The sequence below is a fragment of the Miniopterus natalensis genome, chromosome 9 (assembly GCF_054644295.1).
Source record: "Miniopterus natalensis isolate mMinNat1 chromosome 9, mMinNat1.hap1, whole genome shotgun sequence".
Lineage (NCBI taxonomy): Eukaryota > Metazoa > Chordata > Mammalia > Chiroptera > Miniopteridae > Miniopterus > Miniopterus natalensis.
This window is the reverse complement of record NC_142089.1, coordinates 3226081-3238507: the sequence shown is the minus strand read 5'-3', so window position 1 is coordinate 3238507 and position 12427 is coordinate 3226081. Positions and strand designations below refer to the sequence as shown.

The 12427-nt window shown below is 60.8% G+C and overlaps 1 protein-coding gene across 1 annotated transcript in view; it reads left to right on the top strand.

Moving 5' to 3' along the window:
* The window catches only part of KAZN (kazrin, periplakin interacting protein), a 261857-nt gene extending 250756 nt beyond the window's left edge, over positions 1 to 11101 (top strand). Inside the window, exons 11-15 of the mRNA XM_087820092.1 lie at positions 4901 to 5132; positions 5866 to 5967; positions 6774 to 6940; positions 7954 to 8068; positions 9382 to 11101. Coding sequence (XP_087676218.1) covers positions 4901 to 5132; positions 5866 to 5967; positions 6774 to 6940; positions 7954 to 8068; positions 9382 to 9546 — 781 coding nt within the window. The 3' untranslated portion in view covers positions 9547 to 11101. The remainder of the gene's footprint in view (positions 1 to 4900; positions 5133 to 5865; positions 5968 to 6773; positions 6941 to 7953; positions 8069 to 9381) is intronic.
* The last annotated feature ends 1326 nt before the right edge of the window (positions 11102 to 12427 follow it).

Below are 12427 nucleotides of genomic sequence, written 5' to 3'. Positions count from 1 at the left end.
AGTCACACCACAAAATACCAGACTTTAAAGTCAACCCCCTTTCCTGTACCCCGTGTCCCCTCTGTGTTCAAACAGCAGCAACAGCGCCTCCTCCTAGCATCTATGGAACCTCAGTGAGCCCCGGATCCTGTGCTCTGGGTTTGCCCGTCTCTCGTCTCCGAGTCCTCACAACCCCAGGAGTCTAACACGCTCAGCCCCGTTTTACAGATGAGGAAACTGAGGCACAGAGGTGCAAGGTCTCAGCCAGCACAGTCCCGTGTTTTCTGTGTCCAGTAATGACCCAGGTATCTAAATCTGTGCCCCAAAACGAGCCCCCGCTTGGGGAGGGGGCAGCGTCAAACTTGATTAAATGCCTTCAATTACTTTTAAGGTCACGCAGTTGGATTCAAGTTGGTGCTCACAATAGCTCAGCCCAGCAGCTGAGAATGCGCTGCCCAGCTGAGGCCCTGGGGGGACGATTTTGATGAAAAGAGACCGCTCTGAAGGGCAGGAGCACGTTCATTATCAGCCTGCCCGTGGATATCGCTGGTTTTAAATGGGCCTCTCTCAAGCAGGTTAGCAGGTGCCCCTCCCACCCGCCACCCCACGGCCTGTGGCACCACTGACTTGCTGAGCAGAGCCATCCTGCAGCCAGGACAGGAGCTGGCCCTGGTCTCTGGCAGGGACAGCCTGGCCCAGTGCTATCTGATTCAGAGGGTTGCCAGTTCCTACTCCTTCCCTGGAGAGAGCAACGATGGCCGGGCCTGGGAAGGGTCCCTCTGAGGTGACCATGCTGGAGCTGGCCCTAGAGGGCCTGGGACGGGGTCTACCTGCATCCCAGTAGGGAGCTTGTCTTCCAGAGGTTCCAGGTCAGGAGCTCCGTCTCGGGCAGCCTCCTGGTGGCCTGGAGCCAACGCCCCACTCACTGGTTTTCCACGCGGGAAGCTGTTGAGCATTAACTCTGAGCCAGGTGGGGCCACTGGGCGCTCCTAGATACGCCACACCCGGGCCTGCCCTCCAGGAGCTGGTGGCCAGGCAGGCAGCTGGCCGGGGGAGCAGCAGTTGATTCCCTGGGGTGACAGGTACAGGGGTGGGACTGCCCGGAGGCTCTAGGCACAGACAGGGTCCTGACCCGGCATCTCAGGGGCCCGGAAGGTTTCAGAGAGCGAGAGAGCTGAATCTCAGCAGAGTCCTGTAGGAGTCGGGCAGGTGGGGAGGGTGGGGTGGGCTGGAGACCCGGAGGCCCTGGCCCCTGGGGGCAGGCTCAGTGGTCTGGGCGGTGAGGGGGAGGAGGAGAGGGGAGCCAGGAGCCCCCCCTTTGAATGAAGTGCTGCTCTTCGGCCCAGCCCGGCTGGCCAGCAGCGAACAATCCCTGTGCTCAGATCAGTTACCTCTCAAGTTCCATGGGTGGCCAGCGCTTAAAAGGAAATACTTAGAGGCAGAGGGCCCGGGCTGGGGCTGGGGCCTGGGGGAGCGACTTTAGACAGCACAGCCCGAGCAAACTCTCCCTGCAAGGAGAGAATTGAGACCTGGGGGCCCAGGAGTGAGCCCGGGGTGGGGAGGTGGGAGGGGGCGCCCCACAGCCCAGGGCAAAGAGCTCAGTGCAGCTGGGAATTTGCCCCGGGCCTTGGCCTGGTGCCAGAGGGGAGGGCAGGCCTCCTGGGCCCCTCCAAGGACTTCCGGCTTTATTCCTGCAAAGGAAATTCCCCGTAGAGTTTTCCCGGTTTGTTTTATTTCAATCTACCTTTTGTTCTTTCCTCCCTCTTTTTATTGGGTGAAATGCTCCCACTTCTGGCTTCTGAGCTGCACCTTCTTTGTTCCCGTTTCTATCGCTGCCGTCGGGGTTACGATACACACACTTAGCTAACCGCTGTCTACAACTTACGTGACTTTGTCTACGGTATAAAATGACTTCTCCTGCCCTTTGTGCTACTGTTTTCACATGTAAATAAGACGCTCCATCCTACATTGTCCTCAGGATCCATCCGCATGGCCTCATCTTGCAGAATTTTTTTTTAAAGGCTGAATAATATTCCATTATGTGTGTTCACCAGTTGGCGAGTCCGCTCCTCTGTCGGCGGGCACCGGGTGGCTCCCACCTGCTGGCTGTGTGACTGGCGCTGCTATGATCGCGGCTGTCCAAAACCCTCTGCAAGGCCCCGCTTCCCATTCCTTTGGGTCTGTGTCCAGAAGCGGAGTTGCTGGACCATATGGTGGTTCTAATTTTAATTTTTTGAGGAACCACCGCCCTGGTTTCTGCCGTGGTGGCACCGTTTCACCTCCCCACCCACCCCCAGTGCACAAGGGGTGCAAAGCCTCCACTGTCCCCACAACGCGTGTCTGGCGGGGGTTTTGATAGAAACTGTCCTGACAGGGCGAGGCGGCATTTCCCTGTAGTTCTGGTTTGCGTTTCCCTGAGGATTGGTGCCCTTGAGCGTCTTTCCACGAGCTTCTTGGACACGCATATCACACCTTCTTCAGCGGAATGTCTGTGACAGTCGCTTGCCCATTTCTGAATCGGGGTATCTTTCTGTTGTTGAGTCCAGGAGTTCTCTTTTCGGTTCTTTTAAACGTGGAGTCCAAATTTCCACACGGCTATTACGCGTTTCCTTTCCCCTTAAAGAAATCCCTTCAACCTTTCTTGGAGTTCATGCCTCTCAGGATGAATTCTTTCCATTTTGCTCGTTAAGAAAAGTCTTTGTTTCTGAAGACTTGTTTTTCAGAGCGGAGTTAAGTTCACAGCAAAATAGGGAGGCAGGTAAGGGGATTTCCCTTGAGCACCCTCCCCCCACAGGCACAGCCCCGCCGTCAGCACCTCTCCCACCCCCCGGAGCCTGTGTTCCACTTAAACCTGTGACAGTGGACACAGCATCTCCCCAAGTGCACAGTGTACGTTAGGGTTCGCCCTGGGCACGGTGCGGTCTGTGGGTCTGGATGCACATAAGGGCCCACGTCCATCATCACGGCGTCAGAGCAGTTTCACCGCCTTAGAAATCCTCTGTTCGCCCCCTCCCCCCACCCGGCGACCGCTGACCTCACTGTGTCCCTAGTCTTCCCTTTTCCAGAACGGCATGAAGCCGTTTCGGGCTGGCTTCTAAGGGTTCGCTTCGTCACGCGCATGTGAGGTTCCTCCACCGGAGGACTTAAGCGGAGGGGTGACGTCCCCTAACTGCAGCCGTGGGGAAGGCGCATTGGAAGGGACAAGGTGGGCAGGGCAGCAGGGGCAGGTGCAGACCCCCCACCCCCCCCACCCCCCCACCCCCACCCCCACCCCACCCCACCCCACCCCCGCGCAGCTGATTGTGGCTTGAACCCAGGAGAGGAGCGGAGGGGACAGACACACCGAGCACACGGATTGACAGCTGGACGGGGGGAGAGGGCAGAGGCCGGGCGAGTGGGGACAGGGAGCTGGAGGCGGCGGGTGGGGAAGAGCTGGGCCAGGGGGCGGGCTGCTCGTTTGGAGCCTGTTAGATGTGAGACGCCTGTGACAGCCAGGACACCTCGGGGGGGGAGTCAGCCTCCGGGACCCAGAGGAGTGGGGAGACGTGAAATGAGGACTTCTCACTCGCAGATACAACCCAGAGCTCTGGGAACGGGTGTCACCCAGAGATGGAGAGTGGAGGGCGGGGAAGGGGACGGGGTCACGAGGGAAGCTGGGCTCATATGGCAGCACCTGCCCCAAGCACGGTGCTCAGTAGCTGCTCGGTAGGTGTCCTTGGAAGGAAGGACCAGCCAGGGCCAACAGCAGGAGCGGGGTGTGATCTGCCAGCTCTGTCCCCCCGGGGAGGGACTGGAGAGGGCACAGAGGCAGGGAAGGGGTCAGAGGCCTAAGTCCGGGGGAGAGAAGATGGACCCAGAGGGAACAGAGGAGAGTCAGGTGGAGTTAAAAATCCAACCCAGGCCTCCAGCTTGGGAGCATGGGATGGTGGCCCCCAGAGAAGGGTGAACAGGGACAAGTCTCAGGCTCCCACAGGCTCCACGGGCCCCAGCTTGGAGGAGAAAGGGGGTGCCTGTCCCTCCGCCTGGGGGGAAGGGAAGGATGCTGGCCCTGCTCCCAGGCCTGGCGGCGGCTGTGGGTCCAACGTTTTGCTCTCTCACTTTCACATCATGATTGACTCGTGGTGCCCACCCCACCCCCCGGCTCCCACTTAGACACCCTGCTCCCCTACCTGGCCGCTCCTCTGGCCGCATCTCAAAGCCCGGCAGGTGGGGGATGCTGACCTTGCTCCTGCGAGGCTGCCACCGTGTGGCGAGCAGGGGAACGACAGCCGGCGGGCCTCCCCTCCCCCAGGCGCGTCCAGCCTTCCAGCACCTGAGAAGTCTTCTTGGTGCACCTACTATGTGCGTGGCATTGCGACAAGTTCTGTGTGGGAGATAAAGGAATCTGAGGGATGGCGGTGAGGAGGGAGGACTTGGAATAGACAAAGTGTAGATTTTAATTCGGATGCCAAGATTGCCACTGTGTGACGCTGGTGTCGTCCCAGGAGAGAGGGGCCTGGCGGAAACTTCGTGGGCCTCCGGGCAGTGCGGGGGCGCTGCTTGCTGCTACGCTGTCCCTGCTGCTCTGTCACTGTCCCTTTTCACTGTCAGAGTGTCCGAAAGTGGTCTTTTCTCTTTTCTTATCCCCTCTCTCTACTGATCCTTTTTTGTTCTTTGGGGCGCCCCCCTCTCCCCCCTCCTCCCCCTCTTCCCTTCATCTCCCTCTCGCTGCACCTCTGCTCTGTCTCTTCCTATCTCTCCATTCCACCCCTGTTCCCATCTATCTCTGTGATTGTCTTGGTTCTCTGCCTCCCCCCCCCCCTTGTTACCATTCTCTCTCTTCATCTCTGCTCATCTCTGCCTCATTTCTGCCTGGCCCTCTCTTTCTTCTGCCATTTCCCTCCCACCCACTCATCTCTCTGGCTATGTCTCTCCTCACCAGCCTGTCCAAAGCCGCCGACCTGGACCATCATTGGGTGGCCAAGGCCTGGCTGAATGACATCGGCCTGTCCCAGTACTCCCAGGCCTTCCAAAACCACCTGGTCGACGGGCGGATGCTGAACTCCCTGATGAAGCGGGACCTGGAGAAACACCTGAATGTGTCCAAGAAGTTCCACCAGGTCAGCATCCTGCTGGGGATCGAGCTTCTGTACCAAGTGAACTTCAGCAGGGAGGTGAGAACCAGTATGTGGGGTGCAAGCACTTTCCACAGCCCTGCTTTCCCCTCTGGTATCCATCCAACCATCTTCCTGTGCATCCATCCATCCATCCATCCACCATCCATCCACCATCCATCATCCATCCATCATCCATCCATCCATCCATCATCCATCCATCCATCCATCATCCATCCATCCATCCATCATCCATCCATCATCCATCCATCATCCATCCATCCATCCATCAATCCATCCATCATCCATCATCTATCCATCCATCATCCATCCACCCATCATCTATCCATCCATCATCCATCCATCTATCATCCATCCACCCATCCATCATCCATCCACCCATCCATCATCCATCCACCCATCATCCATCATCCATCCATCCACCATCCATCCATCCATCATCCATCATCCATCCATCCACCATCCATCCATCATCCATCATCCATCATCCATCCATCCACCATCCATCCATCCATCATCCATCCATCCATCCATCCATCCATCCATCCATCATCCATCCTTGTATGCATCCGTCTCTTCTTCTCTCCATCCCTCCTTCCAACAACTGCTTGTAGCATGGGCCCTGTGCTCAATTCAAGGGGAAGAGTGAACCCTCATCCCCTGAGAACTCATACAGGCTGAGGTCCTTGTGAGCACTGTGGACCCTCTCTCCATATGACCTCAGCGTGCTCCCTTGTCCCCCAAACTAACCCACTGTCTCCCTCCCCACCAGGCCCTCCAGGAGCGCCGGGCCCGCTGCGAGACACAGAACACAGACCCTGTGGTCTGGACCAACCAGCGGGTGCTCAAGTGGGTGCGAGACATTGACCTGAAGGTGAGGGGTGATGGCGGGTGTGGAGGTGACTCTTAGGCAGAGCAAATACCATGCACCTTTGTGTGCCAATCAATACCCATCTTTTTGTGAGCTGGGCATTGCCACCCAGTCTGACAAGACTAACCTGCCCCCTGTCACTCAAGACGGGGAACCACTTTTCCCTCCCCCACTACAGGACCCCAGTACTAATGCTTTCCTCGCAGTGGGAGTGGGGGCTGCCGAGCCATCCTCATTCTCTAGAGCAAGCGTGGGGTGGAATCCCGCTCCATTTCTCACTCAAGTGCTTGTGGGCTGCCTGTCAAGGTCTGGGAGAGGTCAGTGGCAAGATGGCCTTGGTCACTGCCCTCATAGCCCTAAAAGAATGAAGGCGGGGTTCCCCTCAGTATAAAATTGACTGATCTCCAAGGGGTCAAGCCCTTGCTGCTGAGAGCGTATCCCACTTGGAGCTGGAGGCCCCTCAGGCCAGCAGGGCGGCACCTTCAGGTCAACAGGGCACCCCTCTCAGCCAGCAGGGGGCGCCCTCAGGTCAACAGGGCCCCCCTCTCAGCCAGCAGGGCGGCACCCTCCAGTCAACAGGGCACCCCTCTCAGCCAGCAGGGGGCGCCCTCAGGTCAACAGGGCCCCCCTCTCAGCCAGCAGGGCGGCGCCCTCATGTCAACAGGGCCCCCTCTCAGCCAGCAGGGGGCGCCCTCCGGTCAACAGGGCACCCCTCTCAGCCAGCAGGGCGGCGCCCTCCGGTCAACAGGGCCCCCTCTCAGCCAGCAGGGGGCGCCCTCCGACTGACCGGCCTCGTGCTCTGCCCACAGGAGTACGCCGACAACCTGACCAACAGCGGGGTCCACGGCGCCGTGCTGGTGCTGGAACCCACGTTCAACGCCGAGGCCATGGCCGCCGCCCTGGGCATCCCCAGCGGGAAGCACATCCTTCGGAGGCACCTGGCGGAGGAGATGAGCGCCGTGTTCCACCCGGCGGGGTGAGTGTGGGCCTGCACGCAGGTCCCCACGCCCCCGCCCCGCGCGCTGGGTCCCACGGGCCTCTCGCAACAAGGCGGCCGGTGTCCTGTCACAGGTCAGGAAACCGAGGCTCAGGGAAGTGAGGGCTCTAGCCCGAATGTCGCAGACTAGAAAGGGGCGGGCTGAAGGGTGCGATGAGCTCCCGTCCCCGGGCCTTCAGAAAGGGGAGAGGAGCCGAAGGAGCGGGAGCGCGGGTCTGAGCCGGACGGTCGGCCGGGCCTAGGAGGCGGGATGCCCGGGGGCAGAGGCTTGGAGAACGGGATGGGCATCGGAGGGTGTTTATGGCCCAGGAGCACAGACCGTGTCAGCCCCCTGGCCCCCTAGTCTCCTCATCTGAAAGGGGCCAGAGAAAAAACCCTGGACGGGGCAGCTCGGCTCCTCCCAGCGGATGCTCCCCCCAAACGCCTGCGGTAGGTTAGACGGCCGCTTGCCGAGCACTTGCTCCGTGCGGAATGGGGAGCGGGGCCAGCCCAGGCCGGGGGGCCACGGCGATGGCGGGAACAGCAACCCCCCGCGCTGATTTCCTACCGTTACCGGCAAAGCGCTGTCACATCCCTTATTCCATTGGACCCTTGTCCCCATGAGGGAAGCCAGTGAAAAGGGATCACGGCCCCATTTTATGGATAAGAACACTGAGGCTTCACAGAGGTGCCATGACTTGCTCAAGACTGGACAGGAGTCGGCAAGGACCCAGCGACCTCCCACGGTGCCAGGGAGCCTCCAGGGGGCTGACGAGCACCTGGCTCTGCCCCCAGTAGACGTGCCCCCCCCCCCCCAGGCTGTTATAAGAATTCAGGGAGGTAGGTGGTGCGCAGTGCACCTGACACACAGACGCCCCCCCCCCCCCCCGTCCCGAACTGCCAGTTCCATCCCCCGGGCTCACGGCAGGGCCTTATGAGAGGGGCTGTTACAGAGCGTCCCTGGGAGGCAGGAGCTGACTGGCCCCCCCTCATTGACACGGGTCTCTCCCCAGCTCCACGGGCATCCGGGAGGCTGAGCGGCTGGGGACGCCCCCCGGGAGGGCCCCCAGCGTCACCCGGGCTGGGAAGGAGGAAAACAGCAGCGGCGTCAAGTACAAGGCCGGCCGGGTGAGTCACCCTCTGCGGTCCCCTGCGAGGCCTACGGCTGGGGCGGGGGGGGGGGGGGGAGCCTTTTTGTCACCTAGGCCCATGTGGCCCTTTCCCAGCTCCTGCATGGGGGCCTGTGGAGGGGGCGGTGGGGCCCGGTCACAGGTGCAGCTAGGAGAGGTCGCCTCCGGGGGACCTGTGTGGTGCCGAAGCCCTACAAGGGTCAGAGGAGCCCAAAGTGCAGGTCTCAGCCTCCAGCCTCAGTCACCTGGGCGGTGGCTTAATGGACATGCAGATTCTGGGACCCACCTGGGTTCCTGGAGCAAAGGGCCCCTGGCGTGAGGGGGATCCCTGCATGCAAGGTGCCCGGAGGGTTCCCCAACCCCCCGGCCTCTGGGAACCGCTGACTCAAAGGCTGAGCTCCCGTGGCCTGGCCAGGAGCAGGGGAGGAGCCTCCGGTGCAAGAAAACATGTAGTTTGGGGCAGATCACAGGCTCAGACGGCGGAGTCCGCAGCAGAAGTTGGAGACACAGGTGGCAGAAAGGGCGACCCCCAAACTCTTCCAGTCGCCCAGCGAACACCTGAGCGCTGACAGTGTTCCAGGCACCGGCCTAAGCCGGGGCAGAAGCGTGAACAGGTTGCCCCCTTCCTCCTAGGCTGTTCTCCTTAAGGGTGACACCCCAAAGGGGCGAGAGTTGCTTGGAGAAGGTGGAAGAAACCTCGCTCCTTTTACGGGACTAGCACCGTACACCTGTGGTATAGTTTCACGGCTGGAATGTGATGAGGGGGAAAAATGCCTAAAGTGCTCCCTTTAGGGGGGAAATGATGAAAAAAATAGGAATTATTATTCCCATTGTGTAGCTGAGGACACAGGCTCAGAGAGGGCTAGCGCCTGGTCTGAGGTCACACAGCTGGGAAGCGGCAGAGCAGGATCGGAGCCCCAGTTTGTGAGCCTGAGACCCATTGCCCCTGGGCGCGGGGGTGCGGTCAGGCCTCACGTGCGTGCCCAGTCTCTTCCGCTACACCTGCCCTCAGCTGTCCTCCGACCGAGGCGGGAGACGGGAGATGTGCGGATAACCCGAGACTGTATCTGTCCTCACGGGTGCATGGCTCCTTCCAGTTGGGAACATGGCTCTCTCCTAACGTTCACTCACAAAAGCCTCTCAGTCTCCCTGAGCAGTGGAGTATTATTACTAATGGGGAAAGCACAGAGAGGGTAGGCAAGTTACCCCAGGTCACACAGCAGTTAGAACCGGAGCCCTCCCATTTCCCAGACCCGAAAGTTCAATTCCTTTGTTTCCGCCCGTCCTTTGGCCTCGCCCCTCTCTTCTCAGCTGCCCCTGGGGAAGATAGGAAGGAGCTTCGGCAGCAGGGACCCCGATTCCCACGACGACTACGGCTCCCTTCGGAACGAAGACTGCGGGGACGACGACCTCCAGGGCAGGCCCGAGCAGTGCCGCCTGGAAGGCTACGGCGGCCTGGAGGTCACCAACGTGTGAGGGATTGAAGCTCCCCAGACCCAGCACGGGGCCTCACCTGGAAGACGACCAGCCAGCTGGCATCGCTGCCACTGTGCATCGTGACCGCGGGCTGAGGATGCGCCGTGGGTCCCGGGAAACTCCCGTGGCCTTCCTGCTCACGGGCAGGGGGCCGGCCCCGAGGACCTGTCTGTCACCGTGCCCAGCCGCTCCATAATCCAGGCCCCACCTCAGCGTGACTGTCAGCCGTTGTCCTGGGGCCTTGAACTGGCTGCCAAGGTGGAAAGAGGCCCCTGATGCCACATCCAGGAGGAGCAGGTGGGACCCCAGGCCGACATGCAGAGCCCAGCCGTGACCGCGGTCAGCCCATGACTGAGAACTCGGGTTCCCCTTTGGGTCGCCGCGTCTCCCCCAGGAGAGAGAAAATGGGGGGTTTTCCCCCTTCCCCGGGAGCCCCGTGTCACGCGGGGTGGACACGTCCGAGAGCTATTGGCTCGTTCTCGCAGGAGCAGCTCCACGGGGCGGGAGCAGGTGAATGAGTGAGCCATGCAGGGTGGGCTCAGCGGCGACCTCCCCAGGACACGCAGACACCCTGGCATCGGGGTGAAGGGCCCGGTGACGGCAGGATCAGAGATGATGGAGCCGGGTCCGTGACAACTGCACCAAATGTGGCCGCGGGCCTGAGACCGGGGCAGAGAAATGCTTATCGTTAACGCAGCAAACCTTCACCGTGATGTCTCTAGCGCCTGACGCGGGGGTGGCTCATCCCGTGTCCTGGGATGACTGTCACAGAGCCGAGCCGTCAAGGTGGCGGGGAGAGCCGCGGCCCGCTGCCCACCACTGCCGCTGTTTGCTGTGTGGCTCCTCCCCGGTGGCCTCACCTCTCTGTGCCTGGGCACCTTCGTCCGCAATACTCCTGGCCCCCTCCCAGGGATGCTGTGAGGATTAACACTTGCTAATGCCTGTAACACACTTTGTAACCGCTCAGGGGACAGGTGGGACGTCGTGGGAGAGCCTGTCAACTTCCAGTTACAACACGGAGCCACGGGCCTGCTCCGCCCTCGCTCTGTGCGTTTGAAACAATGTATAAAAGGATCAGAGATGAATGTTTCTGAATGTTTCCATTCTCGGAGCCCTGGCAGGGCCTGACCAAGCGGAGAGCGCCCCGTGCGCACCCTGGGGAACCAGGCCCACTCCAGCCACCGGGGCCACGGGGCTCGCGGGCCGGGGCCGCGGGCTGAGCAATGACGCGGGGAAGACAGCAGGCGGCGCTCCGCTCCTACGGGAGCCACCTGCACCCAGAGCCCAGGAGAGAGGCTTGAATTTCCCACACTCGCAGCTCCTCAGCCTCCGAGCTCCTCGACCCCGTGAATCGCTTCCCCGGGCTGGAGACGCAGAAACCGAGCCCCGAGGAACCGGAGGATTCCTCCCAGTGCCAGGCGCAGCGTCCTCTCTAACCTACCACAAGCCCAGCCTCTCTCACCCCGGGACCAGATGCCCAGTGGGTGACAGGTAGACGTCCCCTTTTGTCTGAATGTTCGGCCTCCTAGGGACACATTCCTGATTCCAGGGCCCGCGGGGTACCTGCCCCGGCTTCGCTGACCTTCCAAAGCCCCGGAATCTCTATGACATTAAACCGCACGCGGGCCTGAGGCTGCAGAGCCCTCAACCCCGGTAGGAGAGCAAGACGTCCAGCCGAGCTGGTGCCACAGGTCACTCCTGAGCCAGCATCCAGCCTCGGTGGCCGGGCACCGCAGGACCTGCCTCCAGGAGGGCAGTTATTCCCGCAGGGCGAGCGGGGATGGCATGGGGACTGAATGCTGACCTGGTTACTTAGGCTTGTCCTAAATGAAGCTCGCCTTGCTCCCCGACTCGCTCCCTCTAGGGACAGGATGGGCAAGCAGACAGTTGGGGGTCACTGGTAGGGATGGCATTAGGCTGGAAGGCCGGGGGCAACGTGGGCAGCCTCAAACACACCTTTTGGTCCCAAGATGCCCCAACCACACATTCGCTCTTCCCCGATGGGACGCTTGATGCTCAAACCCCGGGCAGCCAGGTGAGCGCTGGGAGCTGGCTTTTCAGCATGAGAACAGGTTGGCTGATAAACAAACTCCACACAGACTCACATCAGGTGGGCTTTGTCTGCTGCTGGAAAAACCCTAAACCGCCTCTGCTTCAGAGGGGCAAGGAGGGGGCACAGAGAGACTTGGCAGGAAGATCCGGTAGCTGGTTGACAAAGGCTGGCAGGGCAGCCACCTGCAGAGCACTGACCTGCCGCGTCCTGTCCAAACAGCCTGAGTTTGGTCTTTTTTTTTTTTTAATCTTCACCTGAGGATATTTTTTTCCATTGCTTTTCAGAGGGGACCCTTCAGTCCACAGGCCGACACTCTCACCATCTAGCGAAACTGGCCAGGGCTGGTTTTGGTCCTTAAAGGGCAACCTGGCACCTGGGCCCGGGAACAAGACAGTGCATGTCTCCAAAAGGTGGTGTCCCCGTGCCTGCCGACGCTGGCCCCTTGCAAAGGGGCACTTGGTGCCAGAGGTCGGGAGGGCCAGGGTAGGCAGAGGTGTCCCACATTCCTCTCGGAGGCTGGAGGCCAGGGCCCTCGGGAGACACCTGCTTGGCAGACTCAGTTTTCTGACCCCAGACGCCTCTGAGAGACCCTTTGTCCTTGGCTGCTGTGAGCATCGCAGCCAGCGGAACCCAGGCTGCAGGGGACAGGGAGAGGCCACGAGACCCTGACCAGATGATGTCCAGGGACAGGGGTTTTACACAGCCAACGTGGAGGGGCCTTGGAAAATTGCCCCCAAACCCTGAACTCACTGACCAGGGCGGGGTGGGCAGTGTGGGGTGACTGGGCAAGAGCAGACCTCAGTGCTCACTGCAGGGGCTCCGGGCCCC